At 35.6% G+C, this 23865-nt stretch overlaps 5 protein-coding genes across 6 annotated transcripts; 1 reads left to right on the top strand and 4 right to left on the bottom strand.

Annotated features, from left to right (window-relative positions):
- Nucleotides 1–340: 340 nt before the first annotated feature.
- Nucleotides 341–6873, top strand: LOC101248482 (nicotinamide adenine dinucleotide transporter 1, chloroplastic). The gene is made up of 9 exons (XM_004238860.5): nucleotides 341–832; nucleotides 1339–1434; nucleotides 2817–2923; nucleotides 3383–3431; nucleotides 3607–3719; nucleotides 5637–5731; nucleotides 5973–6061; nucleotides 6155–6249; nucleotides 6331–6873. The coding sequence occupies exons 1-9, from the start codon at nucleotides 757–759 to the stop codon at nucleotides 6706–6708; spliced, it is 1098 nt and encodes a 365-aa protein (XP_004238908.1). The 5' UTR covers nucleotides 341–756; the 3' UTR covers nucleotides 6709–6873.
- Nucleotides 6874–7357: 484 nt separating this feature from the next.
- LOC101247319 (LEAF RUST 10 DISEASE-RESISTANCE LOCUS RECEPTOR-LIKE PROTEIN KINASE-like 1.1) lies at nucleotides 7358–10708 on the bottom strand. The gene is made up of 4 exons (XM_004238856.5): nucleotides 9695–10708; nucleotides 9567–9602; nucleotides 9029–9286; nucleotides 7358–8669 (listed from the first exon to the last, which is right to left on the bottom strand). The coding sequence occupies exons 1-4, from the start codon at nucleotides 10413–10415 to the stop codon at nucleotides 7699–7701; spliced, it is 1986 nt and encodes a 661-aa protein (XP_004238904.1). The 5' UTR covers nucleotides 10416–10708; the 3' UTR covers nucleotides 7358–7698.
- A 1450-nt stretch (nucleotides 10709–12158) lies between these two features.
- LOC101268396 (LEAF RUST 10 DISEASE-RESISTANCE LOCUS RECEPTOR-LIKE PROTEIN KINASE-like 1.1) lies at nucleotides 12159–15271 on the bottom strand. Of its 2 annotated transcripts, none has more exons than XM_004239362.4 (4): nucleotides 14443–15271; nucleotides 14309–14344; nucleotides 13647–13898; nucleotides 12159–13561 (listed from the first exon to the last, which is right to left on the bottom strand). In XM_004239362.4, the coding sequence occupies exons 1-4, from the start codon at nucleotides 15170–15172 to the stop codon at nucleotides 12591–12593; spliced, it is 1989 nt and encodes a 662-aa protein (XP_004239410.1). In that variant the 5' UTR covers nucleotides 15173–15271; the 3' UTR covers nucleotides 12159–12590. The 2 variants fall into 2 exon arrangements, with proteins under 2 accessions (XP_004239410.1, XP_010320750.1); XM_010322448.3 differs by having other exon boundaries at nucleotides 14309–14341; nucleotides 14443–15265.
- A 2089-nt stretch (nucleotides 15272–17360) lies between these two features.
- On the bottom strand, nucleotides 17361–20161 carry LOC101268104 (LEAF RUST 10 DISEASE-RESISTANCE LOCUS RECEPTOR-LIKE PROTEIN KINASE-like 1.1). Its single transcript, XM_004239361.5, has 4 exons — nucleotides 19142–20161; nucleotides 19010–19045; nucleotides 18652–18903; nucleotides 17361–18574 (listed from the first exon to the last, which is right to left on the bottom strand). Exons 1-4 carry the CDS (start codon nucleotides 19848–19850, stop codon nucleotides 17676–17678), a joined length of 1896 nt encoding a protein of 631 aa, XP_004239409.1. The 5' UTR covers nucleotides 19851–20161; the 3' UTR covers nucleotides 17361–17675.
- A 585-nt stretch (nucleotides 20162–20746) lies between these two features.
- Nucleotides 20747–23631, bottom strand: LOC101267807 (LEAF RUST 10 DISEASE-RESISTANCE LOCUS RECEPTOR-LIKE PROTEIN KINASE-like 1.1). Its single transcript, XM_069297778.1, has one exon. It carries the CDS (start codon nucleotides 21706–21708, stop codon nucleotides 20983–20985), a length of 726 nt encoding a protein of 241 aa, XP_069153879.1. The 5' UTR covers nucleotides 21709–23631; the 3' UTR covers nucleotides 20747–20982.
- Nucleotides 23632–23865: the final 234 nt, after the last annotated feature.

Here is a 23865-nt window from a genome sequence, read left to right as displayed (position 1 = left end):
TTAAACACCTTTTGTCTATTATATCTGAATTTTCAATCTCGTCAATATTAACGTATCCTTACGTTTCTAAATTAGAGCGATTGTTAAAAAACACGTTTGATCATATACAAAATTAAGTTGAAATTCTGATAAAAGAAAATAACATTACTAAAATAAAATATTTTCATTTTAGCAAAAAAAATTATTTTTTTAACCAAAAAGTGTGACGTAAAAGTTTATCATTGCTGACTCAATAGTTTTACCGTATGACGTATGATAATGACTTGTCATTTTATTATAATTCACTAATTCTCATCATTTCATTATTACGAATCAACAATTTATCGTATGATAATGACTCGTTATCATATTAAGATTTACTAATTCTCGTTATTGAAGTATCATGTTAGAAGTAGAGTTTCTAATCTCACCATTACTAATACATTCGGAATATTTTGAATTTAGAATAAATAACTAAGAAAATATTTTTGACCATATCAAAATTCTTTAAACTTTTTTTTCTTCTTCAAATTCAATTCAAAAAGCAATAAGGAATCATCATCTGTGTCACAAACCCCTAACTCGTCCAAGACGTCAGTGGACCGGTCATTCTTCTTGAAAACCCAAAAGGGTATTTGTATATGATGAAACCCCACCTGGGTTTTTGCTAAATCTTCAAAGGGTTCTTTAAATTCTTGAAAAAAGAGTGATTTTTTCAGTTTTTTTTCAATATTTTTGCTGTTGTTTGGGTTGTTGAGGTAAAGTTTTCCGGCAAGAATGACCACCGCCGGCGCCGGCGACCTTAAGAGTGTTAGAGGTATCATATGTGAAGTTGGTGCTGGTGCTTCTGCAGGTATGTACTGGACTCCTTTTTTTTCCTTTTGAATTTAATTTGTCAATTGTTGTTATCTGGGGTTTTAATGTTAGAGAAGGTAAATGGTTTTGTTTTTTGATCTTTGAGTTTTTTGAGCTATTTGAATGTGATTTTTAGTTAATTGGGGGTTGTAAAAATCATTGCTTTTGTATATTTGGGTAGTTTTTTTAGGTGCTACTGCTGCTACATTTATGTATACATTGGATCTTTTAGTTTTTTTCAGCTGTTTGAATGTGAATTTGAGTTAATTGGGGGGTGCGTTTTTTTAGGTGCTACTGCTGCTACATTTATGTATACATTGGATCTTTTAGTTTTCTTTGAGCTGTTTGAATGTGAATTTGAGTTAATCGGAGATTTTTTAGGTGCTATTGCTGCTGTATTTGTGTGTAAATTGGATCTTTGAGGTTTTTGAGCTATTTGAATGTGAATTGAGTTGATTGGGGGTTGTAAAAATCTAAGCTTTTGTATCTTTTGATGTTCTTAAGGTGCCATTGCTGCTACATTTATGTGTCCATTGGATGTTATTAAGACAAGACTGCAAGTACATGGTCTGCCTCAGGTTTCTCAATCTGCTCGTCAAGGTTTGTGCTCGTCGTTGTCTCTTATATTAGAAATGATAAGAACTGCTACCTTAAGTCGAATTGCTTCCTTCCGATTGAACAAATGCAAAAATGATATATTAAGATTAATGTGATCTTCTAATTGAATTATTTCATAGCTCTAGTAATGATCTGTAGATCCCTTATAACACGTCGATGGTGTCCTATATATAACAGATAAGAACACTTCTTGTTCACAACTTAACAACCATGAGAATTTCTATTTGCCTTTTGTGTGAACAAAACACCACTCAGATCAACATATCTAAAAAATGGACTGCGAATCATTAATGCTTATCCGATCAAACGAAGCATAAATGACAGACCTGAGTTTTCCTCATTTTCAACGATAATTCATTTCAGGTCCTGCTCCTCACTACTAGTTGACTTGGATTTAAGACAGATTGTCAAAATCTAGCGATAACTTTTACCCTGATTTTACAACAGAACAATGGATTCTATGTTTTTCCAGTTATAGCATATCTCTGGTAAAAGAAGTCCGGCTGTTGCTTTGAATTCTTACCAATCTTCTCAGGCAAAGTAGAAGTATTAGCTTTTATTGACTGCCCCTTATAATTTTTACTTATCTTTGTGTTCTTCTAGATTCTTAAGTAAGGTATTTGTTAGCATAAAAATAGGGGTGCTGTACAGTTGCATTATACATTACCTTATCCAAACAAATATGTGACTACGAAAACATATATCCAACCAATATACCCAGGTTGGATCTTTTTTGAGCTCCAACATAGCAACAAAAGAATATGCATTCTGGATTTAGGAATTTTCTTGTCTTGGATGCTTAATTATTTCACACAAAGCTGTACCTTAGTGCATGAAGAGCTATTTTGTTGTATTTTTTCTGTCTTCATGTTCCTTCAGCTTTCACTCAGATAGGCTGCCCATAGGGCTTCTGTTTCCTCCAATTTCCATTTTCTCCAGTGTAGGATGTCCAACATGTTGCTTTTGGTGCTTTTCCTTGTATTTCTGCTTTCCATATTTGATGTAGTCATTTTCTAAATGGACTTCCACATTCTGTACATTGTGCACTCTAAGCTCATCGCATCTTTGTGGGAAATTTCCTTTGGCAGTGAGTATAATTTGGTGATTTAGAGCAGAGTTGCTGTCGACTTTTTCATGAAGGTCTCTAGGGCTAGTTATATTTTCTTCTTATTTGAACAAGTGTTAATTTGAGGAGCTGATAATTGGGCTTTCATCTTGTTCCTTCTTTGGATGAATATACTTTTTTTTGGTCTTCTGTTGAACCTATTTAGATGGTAACCATAGAAAAAGAGGCAAAGACAAAAAAGAAGTCCGAATCCATATTACTGCCACACTTATTTTTCCTTGAATTATTTGGGCAACAGGTAGTGTCATTGTCACAAGCTTACAGAATATACTAAGAACAGAAGGTTTCAGGGGACTTTATCGAGGCCTTTCACCAACATTGACAGCTCTTCTTCCGAACTGGGCGGTAAGCATTGTCTTGTTCAATTTCTATTTCTGTGGATTGCAATTAGTTGAACTTCCTTCATGAAATGAATCATCAAAATTGAATGAGATAAATATTCAGATATGGTCTCTTATGGAACTGCATCCTTTCTTATTGAATAATGCAATGATTAGGGTTACCTTGCACACCACCACAAACATGTTCTTATTGCTGATGAAGAATAAAAATGAATAAGGCTTTCCTTTTGGGCGGGGGCAGGTGTTGCTGTATTGAACTCCTGGATAGCTTTTTAATCATTTAATGGAAATTAAAAGTTGATTTACCAGTGTTAGCTGTAATCTTATCGGCTTTGTTTACAACTGACTCCATGTTGGCATATATTTTCTGTGCATGCTGAATGCTGAATCCACCCACCCTTTTTTCTTCTGAATTTCCACATAAGTAACTGTTTTGAGAAAAAAACATTCACATCTTCTGCAGGTGTACTTCACAGTTTATGAACATCTCAAGGATTCGTTGCATTCACATGGTAAACTTTTACTCTATTAGTTTTCTGGACTAATAGCTTCCATCACTTCTTTTTTAAATGTTTGTTTGAATGCCATCATATTTTTTAATCCTTTACTATTGGAAGTTGTGATGAAGACAATAGGAAACTTAGCACTTAGCTTTACCAAAAGAATTTTCTTGCGCGTTAAATGCAGTGGATAGCAGTGGGCAGCTTACGATTGGTGCAAACATGCTTGCAGCTGCGGGGGCGGGGGCTGCAACATCCATTACAACAAATCCATTGTGGGTTGTTAAGACCCGGCTCATGGTAGGTCTCTCTCATATAGTTAGCGTAGATTTATTCTTCTGTGCGCACTTTATTGTACCTTAAAATGCATAAATGCTCAGAAATTTAATAGAATACCAATTTGATTAAGTTGGCTTCCTTCAATTTGGGTAATTGGTGTTGTTGGTAGGGAGCCATGATCCATGCACTTCCATTTTTCTATATATTTCCTTGCCCTGCTCTAGTTTCTGCAGTCTTTATCACTGTTCTATTACGTATCCATGTATGCTTTCCTTCATCAACTATGATCCGAGAGAAGAATGGGAATAGGTGAAATGCAATCCTTTACCTCGTGAGGGCTTAAATGTGGAGTATCAAAAGTTTCTTTTATGTTGGTGGCATCCGAGTTAGCTTGTGTGTAACTCGACTGTTTTACCGGGTACATGCTATCTCCCACCAGCACAGGTATCATGTAGCTCTGCCAACTAGGCCAGTAGGCCTAGTCACCTAGACAGATGAAAAGAGATCACCTAGTCTTTCTTTCCTCTGTTGGTATTGGAGTATTAGAGTGATACATCTGGAAAATTGAAACCAAGACTAGCTGTCTGTATGTAAGCCTGTTGATATAGTTAGGATTATGCTGCTCTATAGCTAGTGAAAGAAAAATTCCTCTGATTTTTCTGTCCTCCCCCTTATCAAAAAGGAGTTTCTCATGTGCATATTCAGCATGTTCACTTTTCTATCATGATTTCTTAATAGAGAGAAGAATGCAGATTCCACACAGTTTAGAAATCCTGAGATATGCATTAACCCCTCCAACCGAAGCATGGATAGTAGAAAAGTTGACTTGGGGCATTTGACTGGAATCACATGCAATAAGCAAGCATAGGGGAGAGAAATTCTAAAATTTTATGAGGGTAGGTAAACATGTCATGGACATTTTCAGAATTCCCATGCTTTTTTTTTTCTCTTCTAAAGGGAGAAGTCTCTTGTGAGTTAGTTGATCCAGTCCAGTTGAGGCCCTGGTCTGAAACTCGAGGAAGCATGGGCCTGCCCCCCTCTACCCTCCTCCTCCTCTCACTTATATGTTAGGCTTTAGTTCTTCGCAGGTTCAATCTTGTTACCCAATTACGCATCCTGTGTTGTGGTTCTTTTGTTGTTGAATCAAAACATTGGGGCAAGAGTTCCCTTGTGTTTCAGATATACCTTTGTTGTAGTAAAGGATATATCATCTTGTTGTATTCCTTTTTTAATTATTTCTAGCACATTTCGTGCTATATATATAATAGTTACCTTCTTTCAGAAAAGGATATACACATCTTGTGGATAGTTGATTTGAGTTTGTGAACATTTGATATAGATCCATACCTGGATAGCTACAACATGTAGGTGAATTATCAATGAAACGCTTCAACTTATCAAAAAAATGTTCTTGTTGGATAATTGGTGTCTGGTGCAACTGCAGCTTGCCGTATTTCCAGCAACTGAAATTGGTGTAACAACAGTAAATAGTTCTAATTAGTATAATTGGAGATGCTTCTTCACTAAAATGAATCAGAATCTAAACTTACGTGTATCAATTTAGTCATGTTCACGTTTTCTTTAGATTCAATATTTGCTAAGAGTCTTTGTCTTCTAAGAGATTTATATTCCGGGAAAATATGTTGATAATTTGCTGCCAGAGAATCTATTTTGTAAGGATTCTCATAGCTGATCCCAATTTGTTCGGAATTGAGGCATAATTGTAGTACCCATTGTTGTAAGCATCTGCAGATGGTGCCAATACAGTTGTCGTCCTAGTGCAACATAAGCGTGTTAAGTTCACGTAACATAGGCGAAAGCACAAGTTTCTAATACCATTAGAGTTTATTGTTAGGGTGTCCTTAATTACTATTGGAATAATAACTTGCATTTGCTTACGTAGCGTGTTCCTGATATTTTCTTTTCCTCATTCTTTAGACACAGGGAATGAGGGAGGGTGTAGTTCCTTATAAAGGTATATTGTCTGCTTTAATACGAATAACACATGAAGAAGGGATCCGCGGATTGTACAGGTTAGTTATATAGCGAAGATAGTTATATACAAACTTTTTACGTATGTGTGTTTCATCCTTTGTAGAGACGCTTCAGTTCCATACCCTCTTAACCAACTATGCGAAGATGGAAAACATCTTCATAGGATAATAAGCAATTACTCGTCCAAAAAAAAGAAAAAACAATATCCATTTTCATCACCTGATGTTGACTCTAGTTAGTTATTTTGGGTTTGATATCTCCGTTTGCTTTGGGTTGCAGTGGCCTCTTGCCGTCATTGGCTGGGATTAGTCATGTTGCTATCCAATTTCCAGCATATGAAAAGCTGAAATCGTACTTGGCAAAAAGGGGTGAGAAGCTTTTCTCTTTTATCAGTTGCGGAAGTTTGTTTCTCATTTATCTCTTATCTGATTGATCACGTGATGTCTTTCTTGAACTGCCAGCCAATAAGCATACCAATGAACTAAACTCTGGTGAAGTAGCAATTGCCTCTTCGATGGCAAAAATACTTGCCTCTGTAATGACTTATCCACATGAGGTAAGCAGGAAATGGACCAAGACCATCTTTGTTCTTTCCTGGAAACACAGTCCTACTTATTTATCTATCGTTCTTGACCAGGTCGTTCGTTCTAAACTTCAAGAACAAGGGCAAGTAAGAAACTCAGAGAAAGCATATAATGGGGTTGTCGATTGTGTAAAAAAGATGTTCAAACAGGAACGTCTGACTGCATTCTACCGGGGTTGTGGAACCAATCTTCTAAGGACCACACCCTCTGCTGTTATTACATTTACCAGTTATGAAATGATCCACAAAATACTTCAACGAGCTATACTTCCAGAAAAGGATTCAGAACCAAATCCTAGACGTAAATCCCATAAGGTAGCCGAAGAACATGGAGACAATGATGAAAAATTACAACAATCAGAAAGCACATCAAATAAGAGAACTCCTTTAATTCCATTGAGTAACTCTGATAATCTAACTGCTAGACATTGATTAGAGATGTTTCTCTTTTTCTTTTTTTTTTTTTTTGTCGTGGAAGCAATTTGCAACAAGTGTTTGCTGTTGCACAATTTTTTTTATTTTGTATCTTACTATTTTGGGTGAAGAAAGTTTTATATTTCGATCTAATAAAGAAGGGCGCGGATAGTTTCCCTCTGAGTCTGAATTCTTCATCATCTTTGATTATTTGTTCTACTGAGTGGGATTACGTTGGATATGTTGTTCTTCTTCCTTTTTTTCACCTTGGAAAATGATTGGCTAATTCTTGATTATTGACCCATTCTTGAATTGCAATTTCTAAATAAATGATTTGTCTGTAGACAATTAATTACAGGCTTGGTGGAACAAGAATTAGTCATAGTTCCAAATCCCATCTTATGAACTTTCTTGACAGCCATAATATTCCAACTCATTAATGAGATAATGAACTCGAAAAGTTCTCCGCAATACACGCTACCTCCTACCAGTATAGGTATCTAGTAACTATGTTAATCAACAATTATGGAAGAAATCACCTAGCGTTTTTTGTCTCTACTGAAATTTATTTAAATGTGGATTTTCGTGATTTTCACTTCATTAACCATTAGGCTACATCGTTTGATGCTAGCTACATGTATTGGTTTTGACTTCAAAGAGAGAGAAATGGTGCAAAATTGCTTGTATATTATTCACCAGAAGTAGCAAAGGCATTCTTGAAGCCAGGATAACCCATAGAGAAAATTTTCAAAAATGCTCACAGGTGTGTACGGATCCTCCAAAAGTAGTGCATTTTTGGAGGATCAGACACACGTGCAGCAACACTTTAGGGGAATCCGAGCAACATAGTCTAAAGGGGAATCATATACATATGTGACTATAACTAACACTTTAAGAAAGCTTCATTTACTATATTCCTGAACAGGCTGAAACAAGCTGAAAAAACTCTATAAAAATGACATCATGATATGTATTTAAAATGAAGGGGGAAAATGAGTTTATGAAACATCACCCTCCAGTACTAGTTGTAGTGGAACTGCTAGCCCATGTATCAATCACAGTATCAGGTGAAGCTGGAGTGTTTTTCTTCAATAACACAGCATCATCCGTTTCAGAAGGATAACGATGAACTTTTACAGTTGTTGTCTTGGTATTGCAGCTATTGATATCCTTTTTCTGATAATTTTTCCATTCACTGTATTTGATAAGCTTCAACGTTTCGTGTACTTCTTCCATTGTAGGTCTCATGTCCTTGACAACTTGCAAGCACTGGAAAGCTAGTTCTGCTACTGATATTGTCATCCTCCTGACTTCAGCATCTGTCTCGAATCCAAGTGATGGATCAATCACCTCATCAAATGCAGATTTTAGTATCCTGTTCATCGCGTAGTTTGCCAAATTAATCTCGTGCATATGTCTGTTCATATCTACAGCTCGCTTTGATGATAGGAGCTCAACAAGGACAACCCCAAAGCTATAAACATCACTCTTATCAGTAAGCTGGTAACATTCGTGATACTGAGGATCAACATATCCCGGGGTCCCCTGAGGTGCGGTTGAGATATGAGTGACATCGTTAGGGAAGGATTTTGACAGCCCGAAATCTGCTACTTTGACACAAAACTTATTGTCCAGGAGAATGTTATTTGTTTTGACATCACGGTGTATGATGTCAGAAGCATGAAGGTAAGCCAAAGCGCTAGCAGTTTCAATGGCGATTTTGAGCCTTATAGACCATGTTAGTAACTTATCCTTCGCTCTATGTCCGTACAGGTGATCAGCAATTGTTCCATTAGGAATGTACTCATAAACAAGGAAGAGTTCACGGCTACGTCTTGATGTACATCCATAAAGGGTTACAAGATTCGGATGCCTAAGGCGAGTGAGAATTTCAATTTCGTTGATAAACTGCTGCATTTGCCTGTGATTGTTCTCATAAAGACTCTTAACTGCAACTTCTTTTCCATCTTTAAGTTTTCCTGATTTTAGAACATACAGAAATAGCTGTTAGATCAAGATGCTTACTACGTAAATTTCCCCTCGAAAATCAAAACAAACAGAACAGACTTTTGTGGATTGTCTTTAGATTATTACTCCCTCGTTTCAATTTGTTCGACTTACTTCCCTTTTTAGTCCGTTTCAGAAAGAATGCATCTTTCCCTTTTTAGTCCGTTTCACATGATATGTTTAAGACCACAAGATCAAAGAACATTTGGTACATTCTAACACCACGAGATTCGAAAGTCTTTTTTTACTTTCTAAACTCCGTGCCTAGTCAAAACTAGATAAACAAATTGAAACGGAGGGAATAACTTCTATGCAAAAAGATCTTTCTTACCATAGTACACAGTTCCATAACCTCCATCACCAAGTTCTCTAGAAGAACTGAATTTGTTGGTGGCTTCTTCAAGTTCTTCATAGGAGAATACAGGAATCCCTAGGTACTCACAACGTTCCTCGAGCTCGTGATGAATCATTGAAACACCAGATGTATTTCTTGAAATAAATAGTGAAAAATCATTTCTCCTCCTCATGTAAAACCATAGACCACAGGCAATTGCACAGAGTCCAACGAGAGAACCGATTAATGCTGAAACTGAAACAAAAAACAAAAACAACCGATCAACGAACATAAAACATGGACTAAAGTGAAATATTTTAGATTCTTCGTATCTTTGTTATTGATAAGGGGAGCCTTGATTCAAGAATAAGAGTTTCCACCATGATGTGACCAAGAGATCACAGGCTCAAGCGGTGGAAATAACTACTTCTAGGCTCTAGCTATATAATTGTCATTGTAGAAATAAACCTTTAAAGTCTAAAATCTTGTAATGTACAACAACAAAATTGCAGACAAAATGTCAAAAGATAGGTACCTGCAACAATCACTTTCGCATATCTAAGATGACGATCTGCAAAGTACAGTAAAAATGAAAATGTAAGATGAACCAAGAAAAGAAAAGAACCAAAATCATTAATGTGAAACATGATAAAATCTCTTTACCTTTGTTGGTTTTAGAACAAAAAAAGTTGTTAGTAGTGTTATCTGTTTGACACTTTCCTCCTGTATAATAACACTGATTACACTCATCAGACACAGTCCATCCTAGTATAACTTCATCAGTTAACAGATGAAATAAGCCACTTCCATTTTCTTTTGCTTCTGTATTTGATGTCAAAGGCAACTGAATAAATGAACAGCTACTAGGAATAGGTACTTCATAATAATGGATGGAGATGTTATAGTATAATACGAAACTATCACAGACATTGTAACTTTGATAACTGCTGGAGCTGAAAAATTCTTCATTTCTACTCTTTTGGCTTTTGTTGCATTTGAACAAAGTGAGTAATGGATCAAATCTATATGTTATTGAAGGAGAAATAACGATTGAGAAATTTTTATCAAAAGTCTGACAACTGTTCTTCTTCAAAAGTTCTCCAAGACTAGAGTCCTTAAGTTTGATAAAAACATCACTTTTTTCGATAGCTTGATATTTCACCCCATCCAATTCAATCATGGGATTTTCAGTATCATCACAATAAACTTTCGACAATCCACAATCAAGTTCAGTGGATTTGTAGAAAGGAAAACTCAAATTTCTTAAGTTTCCACACTGGAATTCATTAGTGCAGTTTGAGTATGATGTGTTCTGTCCTTGAGCTGAATCAAAGTACCAAAACTGAAACAATACGAAGACGAAAAAACAAGAAAACATATCCATGATGAACCCTTTTGGATTTAAAAAAACAACAAGAATAAGCAAAAGAATGTTGGTTAAGAAAAAAAAACTGAATTCTGCAGAGTTTGTTTTATTGTAATATTGGATTTGCTTAGCAATAGGATTGCATTAATGTTGTTTATCTTTTAGACACGTTAAGTTGACTCAAACATGTGGAAACAAGACTTTGAAGAAAGACAATTTGATGGAAGATTGGCCAAATGGGGTATGGGACCTTTGTGACTTTAACAACATGAGGAATTTTCAATTCACCTTCCTTCCCTTCATTTATGGTTCAAAGACAACTTTTCTTCGATCATACGAAACTTATTGATCCGACTAATTCAGATTCATGTCAAGTAAGCTCGTTAAGTAAGGTAAACTGTTCCTTATCAAGAAGTTCTCTTTTTTCAAGATTCGAGCTTCAGACCTCCAATTAAGAATATACAGTCCTCAACTATCATACCCCACTCTTTTTTACAAAGTGAGTAATTTTCTATTACCTTCCTTCCATGTATTAGTGGTTCAAAGAGACTAATTTAGATTCACGTCATCTGCCTTGTCACGAGTTTCTTTTCTCAAGACTCGAACATGAGATATCTGGTTTGGACTTATGAATGGTTCAACGAGTCATATAATGTCCAAATTCATGTCTAAGTCCGGTAAAAAAGGCAAAACCATTACTATTCAAGAAGTTTTTCTTTTTTCAAGACTCAAACTCGAAAATCTGATTAAAGATAGACGGTTATAAACCATCCTAGTTTTAAAATATGACTCTTTCTTATTAATGGGACATGTCAAATCATTCCCTCCACATATAAGATGACCCCAAAAAGTAGTTAGGAAAAATGAGTACCCTCTATTAAAAGTTGAAAAGGACACTGCATAATAAGTCTTCACTTTTGACTCTTCTTGGTATAAAAAAAATAATTTTTTTAGTTGTCTTTTGTCAGTCTCTTTGGATGAAAGCCTGCCTTATTGGACAAAATTTAAGAAAATCAAATAATATACTCAATATTCCCTTATATGACCACAAGTTCTTGTAGTTTTTTTTCAGAATTTTTTTTTTCTAACTAAAAGATTCTGTTTAATGTGGTTTACTGCTACTTCAGTTATATTAAACTTGCTTTTTTAGTTTGAATTTTTTAAAATTATTTTTGTCTATTCAAATTACTTCTATAATGTGGTAATTAATTGAGTCAATTAATGAGATGGAATTCTTAAGACCAGTCTAAATGTAGAATTGTGGAATTCTTAAACATCATAATTATATAGTTATCTTTCTAACTCTCATTATTATTTCTGTTGTTGGTCTTTGGTCAGTATAATTTTTGTATTGCAGTCAATTAAGGAGAAAATGTAGCCTCCATACTTTGTATCGCGACGGAGCTAGGGACGCAAGGGGTTCATCTGAATCCTCCATCACCTTTGGAAATGACACAATATTTACGAGGTTAATACTAATCCTCCATCGCCTTTGGAAATGACACAATATTTACGAGGTTAATACTATCCTTTTACGGATAGGTTATAGTAGATGTTGAATTTCCTTGACTTCTTCATGTGTTTACTTCTTTATACCCCGCGTATCTTGATTCCGCTACTTAATTTAGTGCAAACTCCATACTCTAAAATTGTGTTTGGTGTGCCTCATTTTCAAAAACTGTATAAGACCTATCTATTGCTATTCATAAAGAAATGGACTCTATGGTGCTTTTTGAATGAGCTACTTCAGAACAGGAAATGTTTTGACATATGTCGAATGCTGTCTTTAGAATGGACCATATAAATAGAGGTGATCTATGCATAGTTATTCTAGACAGAGGCGGAGCTACAGTTCGACTTACAGATTCAGTAAAACTTCTGAATTTCCCGGCCCAACCTAAAATGGATGGAAACACTGGCTTGATGAAGACTAGAATTGAAATAGCTAAATCGACTGCTCCTCTAGAATGGTTAGTAATACCACTTGAGAGCGGATAGACTGTACACTCAGTGCCACTAGTAGCTTCTACTGCGGGCGGTCTTAATAAGAGCAGGAGACTTGGAGGCGACTTCTAGAACGAATCGAGCATGAAACAAGTACCCAATAATATTCAGTTAATGTTATGACTTGGCTCAGTTTTCTGTGTATTTTTGTTTATCTACATGAACTGTGAAACCAAAAAAAGATGAATATTATGTACTTGTGATACTTGTGCTAGAGTCACTAATCCACACTTGAGTTACTGAAATTGGTGAAGTTGGAAACTTGTTGTTGAGTTTCTTCAATAATACATCTACTTCTGATTCAGGTGAAAGAGGGACTTGTACACTCTCTTTCGTGTTTCCGTCACAATCGATTTTCTTATCATGTATATACTCACCATGCTGAATTTCTTGCAATGTTTCTAGTACTTCAACCATACTAGGTCTCATGTCCTTGTCATGTTGCAAGCATCTAAACGATATCTCGGCTACTGAAATAGTCATCCTCCTAACTTCTCCATCAGACTGAAAACCGAGGGATGGGTCTATCAACTCATCAAATGCACACCTTAAAATCCTGTTTATTGCATAGTTAGATAAGTTGATCTCTTCGTTATGTCTACTGAAGTCTACTGCAGGCATGGATGATAACAGCTCAACAAGGACAACCCCAAAGCTATAAACATCACTTTTATCAGTAAGCTGGTAACATTCGTGGTACTTTGGATCGACGTAACCAGGGGTACCTTGAGGTGCAGTTGATATGTGAGAAATATCCGTTGGATGAAGTCTTGAAAGTCCAAAATCTCCAACTTTGACACAGAAGTTTTGATCAAGTAGTATGTTGTTACTCTTCACATCGCGGTGGATTATATCAGAAGCATGGAGATATGCCAGAGCAGTGGCAGCTTCAACAGCAATTTTCATGCGTATAGGCCACGTGAGTGAGCCGTCCTTCATCTTATGACCGTGCAAGTGATCAGCAATCGTTCCATTTGGGACGTACTCATATACAAGTAAGAGTTGATCGCTGAGTTTAGACGTGCAACCATAAAGAGTGACAAGATTTTTGTGTCTTAACCTTGTTAGAATTTCAATCTCAGTTGCAAACTGTTCCTTTCTCCTAGCATTGTGGTCGTAGAGGCGTTTTACTGCAACTTCTCTTCCATCCTGAAGTTTCCCTAGTTTGTAGCATACAAGAACTAGAATCAACGAAAATGAAGAGAGTGATGGCTAGACACATCTGCATTGTCAAAAGTTTCTTACCATAGTAAACTGTTCCATATCCTCCATCCCCGAGTTCTCTGGATGAATCGAAATTCATGGTAGCTTGTTGAAGTTCAGCATAAGAGAAGACGGGAACCCCAGAGAACCCGCTGTCTAATTCATAGCTTTGTGTTGAGGGGTCTGAAGGGGTGCTTCTTGGAAGAACATTAGTAAAACTTCTATGACTCTTCTTGCAACAGCAGATTATATTGATCACTATGATGATTGCTATTATAAACAATCCACCAAGCACTGCAGATCAGATAAGACATTAAACAGGTTAGTTCAGACTCACCCAAAATGCTCTCGTACACGTGTCACCATGAACCTGATAACATTTTTGAAGAGTTCGAGCAACACAGAGTTACAAATAAAAGTTATGGCATAGTATTAGTGCACATCTAGACACCTCAGCGTGGGCTTAACTTACAACTAAAACACTCCAAACTCATCCTTACTATGTCTCATGGACAGCCAATGTGAATACATTTTGGAGGTGTTCTGATGATCATTTTGTGAGTTGGAGTGTTCAACTAACACAACCAAGACAAGTTTAGATGTCTAGATGTGCATATATATACTCAAAGTTGGAATGTTTACTTGTCGGTTGATTATTTATGTATTATGCCAAAAGTTATTGATTGTATACTATAGTAAAGTACCTGAGCCTAGTATCAATCCCAAATTCTTTTTAGCTGCTGCAATACACACAAATGACAGTTCAAATCAGTCACAATAAGACTGAAATAAATGCACATTCATCCACATTAACAATAGTAAAGATAGCAACAAATACCTTTAGAGCAAAAGAAGTTATTTTTGCTGTCATTTTGGCATTGTCCTTCTCTATAAGAACACTTGGAACAATCTTTAGACACTTCCCAATCCAATGTGAAATTAGAACTCAACAACTCAAACAAATCAGAAGGAACAGGTACTGAAGGTGAAATATACTTCAAAGGTAATCGAATAATCGAGCAGTTTACAGGAAGATCATCTTCATCAACTTCCATACTATAGTTTCTATGATCTGTTCTTGGTTTATGATAGTACAAGTTAAATCCATCACAGTTCAAGTACTTTTCATAACGTCGAAAATAGCCATCTACCTCCTCATTACTACTACTACTACCATTCATACATTTGAACAAAGTGATATTGTTGAATACACCAAATGAAACAGAAGGTGTATTAGGAAAAGATAAGTTCCTTTCAAAGGATTTACAACTTCTATTAGCTAAATAACCTTCAAGAATCGAGTCCGAAAGATCGATACCATTCACCCATAGCCACTTCTTGTAAGCATTGTATGTCACACTTTCAATCTCAACTTTTGGATATTGAAATGTGTTGTTACAATCAATCTTTGATAATCCACAATATGGTTTATTGAATTCTGAAAAAGGATAACTCATGATACCAAGTCTTCCACAATTGAACTCTTTTGGACATGATGATTTACTCTCAACTTCAACTATAACAACATGAAACATAAAGAACATAGCAAAAAAAAGGGCTAAAGCCATAAGTCTTAACTCTAAAAAAAACTTCAACTAAGTATATAACAATACATAAGTAGAAAAAGTTATTATAAGACAAATTATTAGTATTACCAAAAAAAAATTGTACACTAGTTCACCCTCAATCCCATTTTATACTATAGTTTGGACTTTCTTTAAAAAATTACAAAAATGGTCCCTTATGTTTAGGGGTATCTTCAATTTGGTCCCTTAAGTATCTTCTAAGAAACTTTTAGTCCTTTAAGTTTGTCAAATTAGACACTTTTAGTCCTCCGCCAGACATTTAGCTATACGTGTTTAGTACTCCACTAAATATTTAGCAAACTCTACTAGTTAGATGTAACGAAAACCATGAGAAAAAAGAAAGATTTAACCGGAAATATCGGAAAAATCCCATCGAATCTCAAAAACTGTTGCACTGATAATCTGAGTTCTTGTTTAACAACTCTTATACAACCGAACATATAGAGTTTGTTAAACATTTGAACGAAACTAAAAGGTGCTTGTTTTTAGGAAGATTTAAAAAGACAAAAATTAAGGGACTATTTTGAACCTACTTTTAAACATAAGGGACTATTATTGTTATTTTCAAGACTTTGTTATCTTATCTTTTACGAATAATTCAATTAACAAGCACTAAAGATTATAAAAAAGCAAAAATTAGGGACCATTAAATTTGCAAGTGGAAATATGAAATGAATTTTTTTTTAGTAATTTTGCTTACCAACTTTTCATTGACTGTGACTTTAGCCGAATTAAAAGACTTACAATATAATTTGACTATTAAAACAACAATCATATATTTAATAATTAATTTAGAAAAAAAATGCATTTGAATTAGTCTATGCCTGGGTTTCTACTCCATTGTACTTTTCTGACAACAAGTGGTGACAGCTAATTATATTAAAATGCATTTTGCTTAAAAATATTAAGTCGGACTAATTTATTTGACGTAGTTTGACTCAACGTAAAACTTGAGGAAAATCAAAAAAGTGAAGTTTTATAATTTGTGGCTTAAAACAAGCTTTATACTCATTTTATTAAGGGTGGAAAGGTAATTTTAAATTTGAGTTATGTACGATTATACTAAGACGATATTTTTTAGATAGATTAATAGAAAAAATATATAACGTAAATTGAGAGCAAACTTCTTTGAATGTGATCTCTCAAGACTAAACAATTAAATAAAGGGAAAAGGGTCTGATACTTCTCAACTTTGTCATTTAGAGCTGATATATCCCTTGTTATGAAAGTGGTTCATATATACCCCTACTTGTAAACAAATGGTTCACATATACCTTTTTTCTCAACGGAAATGAAAAAAAAAATAATTTTAATCTAAATTTTTATTATTTTTTTCTAAAAAATATAATCCCATATGAGTAAATTTAATCCTCGTCAAACATATTTTTTTTGACTTTTTTTTGTTTCAATGACTAATTTATAATTATTATTTTGATAATCAAATTTATTTATGTTTCACTAATATTCTTGTAAAACTTATTGTAGATGATCAAAATTTTTCTTCGAATACGAAATTAAATTACAATACACACACAAAAAAATAGTTTAATTTTTTATTCTAATTATAATAAAAGAAGTCAAAAAATAATTTATGTATCAAAAAAATTAAAATATACCTTGAACTTTGATAGAAGAATCATATATACCCCTAAATAATTTTTTTAGAAAAATTAGAAGTAATAAATATAAATTTAAAATTAATTTTTTAAAATACGTTAAATGAAGGGTATATGTGAGTCATTTTGTAACGGCAGAGGTATATGTGAGCCGTTTGTATAACGGTAAGGGCATATATGAGCCACTTTTATAACGAGGGGTATATCAGCACCAAATGACAAAGTTGATGGGTATATTAGATCCTTTTCCCTTAAATAAAAGCAAAGGCAAGATATATTTGTTTAATTTTGATAAAATAAATTAATATTGAAATGGAATATTCTTTTTCTTTTTTTTGTTTTTGCCTTTTTTATTTGGCAGGTCAACTATTGGCTAGAACTAGAACATGGAATATAGAGGTCCATCCATTTAAAGTTGGAGTTAAGGAAAAGTCAATTTTACCCTTAATCCTAATGGAGCTATAACTTGAGCTTTTTCTCAAAGAATTTAAACACGTGAAGTCCACTTATTTTACGGTGGAAGGACAAACATGAGACGATTTGCTAACGATAAAAAATGAATGGACCGAAAGTGTAATTGAATCACTTCCACTCATAGATATAAAAACCATCATAATTTTTTTTAAAAAAGGTGTGTGTGTGGGGGTGGGGGGGGGGGGGGAGAGGGGGTAAAAGAGTAACTGTAGATTTACTAAGATACATAGTTCATGAAACTTATCACGCTCGGACTCTTCAAAACTGTTGTCGCATCTATGTTGGATTCTTCAAAATTCAGTACTTTTGGAGTATCCAATACACGAGAGAATATTTTCGAAGAGTCGGAGCTACAATATAGCAAGAAACTTGTCACAGTAGCAACAACATTGCTACTACTTGGTATTAGCTGTAGTACTAGAGCAAGTAATCCATTTATCAGAATTTGGTGAAGGTTGTGATTTAACTTGATTCAGCAATAACTTAGCTCTCTTCTCATTATCAAATTCACTAGTCTGAATCTCTTTTAGAGTATCCAAAACTTCAACCATAGTAGGCCTCATGTCCCTATCTGTCTGTAAGCATAGAAAAGCCAACTCTGCTACTGAACTAGTCATTTCCCAAATATTGGTATCTGAATCGAACCCCAGGGATGGATCGATCAACTCGTTGAATGAACATTCCACAATCTTGTTTATAGCAAAGTTAGCTAAATTAATCTCTTGACTATGCCTCTTCATGTCCACAGCTGGCATTGATGAAATGAGTTCAACAAGGACTACCCCGAAGCTATAAACATCACTTTTTATGGTCAGCTGGTAACATTCGTGATACTTTGGATCGATATAGCCAGGGGTACCCCGGGGTGCAGTTGAGATATAAGAGACATCATTTGGGAAGAGACGTGATATCCCGAAATCTGCAACTTTGACATTGAAATTCTGATCAAGGAGTATGTTATTAGTCTTGACATCACAGTGTATTATGTCAGAAGCATGAAGGTAAGCCAATGCGCCAGCAGTTTCTATGGCAATGTTCAAGCGGACTGGCCAGGTGAGTGATCTGTTCTTCGCTCTATCACCGTGAAGGTGATCAGCTAGAGTTCCATTAGGAATGTATTCATAGACAAGGAGTAGTTCACAGCTACGCCTTGAAGTGCAACCATAGAGGGTAACAAGATTGTTGTGCCTTAGCCTAGTAAGGATCTCAATTTCATTTACAAACTGCTGCATTTGTTTGCAGTTGTGCTCGTAAAGGCGCTTCACAGCAACCTCTCGTCCATCCTTAAGTTTTCCTAGTCATTAATGAACAAGAATTAGGCACATGAAGAAAGATTTAAAGATAGCTCAGTTGGATTAGGAAGTCTCTCACCATAGTAAACAGTTCCGAAACCTCCATCTCCAAGGACTCGAGAGGATTTGAAATCATTCGTGGCTTCTTCAAGTTCGGAATAAGAAAAGACTGGGATGCCAAAGTATATACTGCCTCCCTCAACATCATTTTTAAATACATAGGACAATTTTCTTGTTGAGAGGAAGTGGGGTGGATTAGATTTCCTCCTCTTGTAACACCAGATTAAGTAGACAGCTAAACAAGTTATCATCACCAATACTCCACCAAAAACTGGAGAGAAATAAAAAATCGAAGGTTATCAAATGAAAGAAAACAGCTAAACATCGCAATCTCTCAATACTAGTTTGACATTGTGGATATTTAAGTATTTAACTACCTGTTCCAAGAATCAGTCCCAACTTGCTTCTGTTAGCTTTTGCATCAATAAACAAGAGGGAAAATTATCAGATGTGACATGAAATAAAAAAGGATTTAACCTTGAACATGTAGATCATTTTGAGATGTCTACCTTTGTAACAAAGAAAATTGTTCTTCTTATCAGTCTGGCATCGACCTCCACCATAGTAACATTCGTTACAGTCATCAGACAATTTCCATTCTACTAGAAATACAGAACTTAAGAAGTTGACCAAATTATCATCACCAGGTTCTATTTGGTAATATGGCAATCTGATAAGTGAACAGTTGGCAGTATGATTGCCTGCTAGAATGTCTTCGGCATCAACTCCATCGAACTTGTAGTATATGGTGAATCCATCACAGCCATTGTACGAGTGATAACCATCAAAATGATCTTTGTTGTTACTACTAGGCCTGTTGCATTTGTAGAAGTTCTGAAGGTCAACTGCAGTGTAAGAAATAGAAGGAGAGCCTGAAAGGGAGATATTTTCATTAAAAGCCTGGCACTTGTGTTGCGTCAATGTGGTTCGAAGCCTCAGGTCCACAAGTAAAATAGTATAAGTATACTCCTTTCCCATAGCATAGTACCATTGTCCTCCAGGAACCAGTTGGATTCTTGGATATGGTTTAGCATCACAATGAGAGATGGGAACTATTCCGCAGTCGGGTTGTGTGGATAGAGAGAAAGGAAAGCTCAGGTCAGTAAGCTCTCCACATGAAAAGGACTTTGGACAAGTTGAATCATTTCTCCCCTTTGCCTGAACTAACATCAGAAGAAGAGATAGAATAACGCCAATAGACGAAGAAGCCAAAGACATACTGCGTATCCTACTACAAGAAAGATCAAAGCTATCTGAAAGTTCTGAGAATTGCAACTCTCTAGCTCACCAGACTTTGTATCTTATAAGATGAAGTGCCATAACTTCTTAACACTCTCTCTATATTAAGTCTTCATCTTACGGGTAAAACTTGTCAAAAATACATACTAGGTGGAACCAAACATAATCAGACTTATTGAGGAAATAAAGACAAGGCTTAGAAAAAATGAAAACTTTCACATCAGTAAAGACTTGACTTCTTGACTCTGCAATATACCAGGCAACTTCTTATCAGTTTCAGGACTGAAGTCTTCAAAAATGGTTGACCTAACCTGTAGAAATATGAAAAGGAAAAGATTCTAGTCACACCCCAAAACACAACTATAGATAGTTTGATAATGTAAAAAGAACACCGCATACTTATCAGATAGCTTTTTACATCTCCTCGTTATGGTTTACAAATCCAGTCTTCCATTTGCTCATTTTCTCACTAGCAATTACCAAGAAATTTTTTCAAGTATAGCAGAGTATATATGGTGTAAGATAGATATACTTGCGATGCTCCAAGCCATCATCTTCATAATTTTGAAAAAGAAACAAATCAGAAATCGATATCCTAGAATATGGAACACTGGCCCCTCTATTCCATGACTAACATTGAAACGATAGTGCATATCACTATGACTAAATACTCAAATTGACACTCGTACTTGCATAAATTTCTAACGCTGTCCCCTCAATCCTTATTCTTTTTTGTCAAACTTCTCCCATCATTTTCTGTTACACCAGCTTTTGATCCCAAAAAGAAAAGAAAATGTGTCTTTGGACGGAGCCACTGCTTTATATTTTCCAACCTTCCAGTGTATATAACAGCTCTTATATAATGAAACTAAAAATTGAATCACTTTCACTCGTAGATACATTGCTCAAGAAACATCTCAGAGTAGTACATTCACATTCTCTCAATATCTACATCAATAACAAAGGAAGGGGGTGAAACTACTTTGTACTAGTAATACTAGAGCAAGTAATCCATTTACCAGTCGCAGAATTTGGTGAAGGTAGTGATTTGACTTGTTTCAGAAATAACTGATCTTCTGTTTTTAGGAAAGGAGATAGTTTCGTCTCATTGTCAAATTGTCTGAATCTCCTTTAGAGTATCCAAAACTTTAACCATAGTAGGCCTTATGTCCCTATCAGTCTGCAAGCACAGGAAAGCCAGCTCTGCTACTGAGGTTGTCATTTCCCTAATCTTGGTATCTGAATTGAACCCCAGGGATGGATCGATCAACTCGTGAAATGCACATGTTGCGATCTTGTTTATAGCAAAGTTAGCCAAATTAATTTCTTGGCTATGCCTGTTCATATCCACAGATGGCATTGATGAAATGAGCTCAACAAGGACCACCCCGAAGCTATAGACATCACTTTTACTAGTCAGCTGGTAACATTCTTGATACTTTGGATCGATATAACCAGGGGTCCCCCGAGCTGCAGTTGAAATATGAGAAACATCATTTGAGAAGAGCTGTGATATCCCAAAATCTGCAACTTTAACACTGAAATTCTGATCAAGGAGTATGTTATTAGTCTTGACATCACAGTGTATTATGTCAGAAGCATGAAGGTAAGCCAATGCACCAGCAGTTTCTATGGCAATTTTCAAGCGGACCGGCCAGGTAAGTGATCCGTCCTTCACTCTGTCACCATGAAGGTGATCAGCAAGAGTTCCATTAGGAATGTATTCATAGACAAGGAGTAGTTCACGGCTTCGCCTTGAAGTGAAACCATAGAGGGTGACAAGATTGTTGTGCCTTAGCCTAGTAAGGATATCAATTTCATTTACAAACTGTTGCATTCGTTTGCAGTTGTGCTCGTAAAGACGCTTCACAGCAACCTCTCCTCCATCCTTAAGCTTTCCTGATCATTGATGAACAAGAATTAGGTACGTGAAGAAGCAGTTGAAGCATAGCTCAGTAGTATTAGGAAGTTCCTCACCATAGTAAACAGTTCCAAAACCTCCATGTCCAAGTACTCTAGAGGAACTGAAATCATTTGTGGCTTTTTCAAGCTCTGAATAAGAGAAGACTAGGACACCAGAGTATATGCTCCCTCCTTCAACATCATGTTTAAATATAACCCGAGAATTTCTTTGCTGAGAGGTAGCGGAATGGACTATATTTCCTCTCCTTGTAACACCAGATAAAGGAGACAGCTAAACAAGTTATCATAGTGACATTTGTTACAGTCATCAGAGAGTTTCCATTCTACTAGAATTCCGGAAGTAAAAAAGCTGTCATCTTCTGTTGGGTGTATTGGCAATTGGAGAAGTGAACAGTTGATAGTAAGATTGCCTGCTGGAAGGACTTCATCATCATCTCCCGGAAGATTGTAGTACATGTTAAAGCCTTTACAACCATTGTACATTTTATAACCAGAAAAATGCTCGTTGTTCTTCCGGGTACTACTAGCACTGTTGCATCTGTAAAAATGACTCATAAAGATTTGGAGAATATTGAAAGATATAGAAAGAGAATCTGGAAGGAAGATATTTTCGTTAAAAGCCTGGCACTTGTTTTTCCTCAATATAGTTTGAAGCTTCAGGTCCACGATCAAAACTGTATAATTAAACGGCACGCTTATAGCATCATACCAATCTCCTCCAGGAAGCAACTGGATTCTTGGATATTGTTTAACATCACAACCAGAAATGGACATTATTCCACAGTCAGGTCGTGTTAGAAGAGTGAAAGGAAAGCTCAATGATAGAATATATGCCTTCACTTAACAAGTAATGGACCAGGTCCCTTACTACACTCCAGAAAAATACCAGAAAGTTAAATGCAGTAAAATCAACACAATGATTTTACGTGGAAATCTCCTTGCTTAAGAGAGTAAAACCACGACCTGTCTCACAGGATTTTCAATCGTTTTCACTAATCTTCAAAAGCAAAAGTAAAACACGATTACACCAAACGTAAGAAAGAGTTATCAATCTTACAGTTAAGCAATAGTCCTCTATTGCTTAACAAGCCTAAGTAGAAAACAATCTACCCACTAAGCTATCCCACCTGGACAACCTAGACTTTTAACACAACACACCAATTCCTTTATAGATTCAGGAATGGTTTACAGTTTAAGAACAAGAGAATATATTCCCAAACAACTAGACGAAAAGCTCCAGATATTGCTGTTGTTCTTGGAATAATTCTGCCTTTGCTTTGTAGTAGCCTTTGCAAGAGTTCTTGAAAAGTTTTTATCAAGTTGCAAAAACTAAACAAAAATGTTTAGGAAAGTGTGTTTTATATGAGCAAGTCACTTTCCTAAACTTCTTTGCCATTGGCTGGAAAAGTCACACTTTCTGACGCCATCGGGAAGTGTGCACCTACTTTCTGTACCGTCTCCAGCTGGCAATCAACTGGCTCCTCATCATGAGAGTCCGGTACCTCTACTAGGTCCCTGAGTTTGTTTCATCTACAATACTCAAGCAAGAACCCTGCAACAGACAATTAAGAAACTAGTACCTTTACAAGGTCTCCAGGTTTGTCAAATCATCAAAACTACAAATAACACTCAAGTTAGTAAGATTTCCACATGAAAAGAACTTTGGACAAGTTGAATCATTTCTCCCCTTTGCCTGAACTAAAATCAGGAGAAGAGATAGAATAAAGCAAACAAAAGAAGAAGCTAAAGACATATTGAATCGATACTGCAAGAAGAGGTAAAGAGCTGAAGATTTGTGAATTGCAACTCTAGCTAAACAGACTATCTTATAGGATCAAGTTCCATTACTAGTCGTTATCTTATTCATATATATTTGTAAAAAAGAAACTCTATGTACAACCAAACGTATACGAAGTGTCAGACTTATTGAGAAAAAGAAAGGCAAAGTAAAAAGGAAATTTCCATAGTACCTTCTCGTAAACAACCTAACGTATAAGAGGGGTCAGACTTATTGGGAAAAAGATAAGTGAAGAAGAATAGGAAATCTTCACATTACCTTTTCTAGCCATCA

The sequence above is a fragment of the Solanum lycopersicum genome, chromosome 5, assembly GCF_036512215.1.
Source record: "Solanum lycopersicum chromosome 5, SLM_r2.1".
NCBI lineage: Eukaryota > Viridiplantae > Streptophyta > Magnoliopsida > Solanales > Solanaceae > Solanum > Solanum lycopersicum.
Note: the sequence above shows the minus strand (reverse complement) of the source record. Positions and strands in the feature narration are given on the sequence as shown.

Bases quoted from the DNA above. Each gene is read 5' to 3' on its own strand.
- LOC101248482 (XM_004238860.5), top strand. From the start codon at position 757: ATGACCACCGCCGGCGCCGGCGACCTTAAGAGTGTTAGAGGTATCATA. The intron at 3,432-3,606 runs GTAAACTTTTAC...CGTTAAATGCAG, and splicing joins GGATTCGTTGCATTCACATG to TGGATAGCAGTGGGCAGCTT. The intron at 5,732-5,972 runs GTTAGTTATATA...TTTGGGTTGCAG, and splicing joins GGGATCCGCGGATTGTACAG to TGGCCTCTTGCCGTCATTGG.
- LOC101268396 (XM_004239362.4), bottom strand. From the start codon at position 15,172: ATGGCTTTAGCCCTTTTTTTTGCTATGTTCTTTATGTTTCATGTTGTT. The intron at 14,345-14,442 runs GTATTTGTTGCT...TGTGTATTGCAG, and splicing joins TAACTTCTTTTGCTCTAAAG to CAGCTAAAAAGAATTTGGGA. The intron at 13,899-14,308 runs GTACTTTACTAT...TCTGATCTGCAG, and splicing joins GGGATTGATACTAGGCTCAG to TGCTTGGTGGATTGTTTATA.
- LOC101268104 (XM_004239361.5), bottom strand. From the start codon at position 19,850: ATGTCTTTGGCTTCTTCGTCTATTGGCGTTATTCTATCTCTTCTTCTG. The intron at 19,046-19,141 runs GTAGACATCTCA...TTGATGCAAAAG, and splicing joins CAATTTTCTTTGTTACAAAG to CTAACAGAAGCAAGTTGGGA. The intron at 18,575-18,651 runs GTGAGAGACTTC...ATTAATGACTAG, and splicing joins TTTCGGAACTGTTTACTATG to GAAAACTTAAGGATGGACGA.
- LOC101267807 (XM_069297778.1), bottom strand. From the start codon at position 21,708: ATGCAACAGTTTGTAAATGAAATTGATATCCTTACTAGGCTAAGGCAC.
- LOC101247319 (XM_004238856.5), bottom strand. From the start codon at position 10,415: ATGGATATGTTTTCTTGTTTTTTCGTCTTCGTATTGTTTCAGTTTTGG. The intron at 9,603-9,694 runs GTAAAGAGATTT...TGTACTTTGCAG, and splicing joins TTGTTCTAAAACCAACAAAG to ATCGTCATCTTAGATATGCG. The intron at 9,287-9,566 runs GTACCTATCTTT...TTTTTGTTTCAG, and splicing joins TGCGAAAGTGATTGTTGCAG to TTTCAGCATTAATCGGTTCT.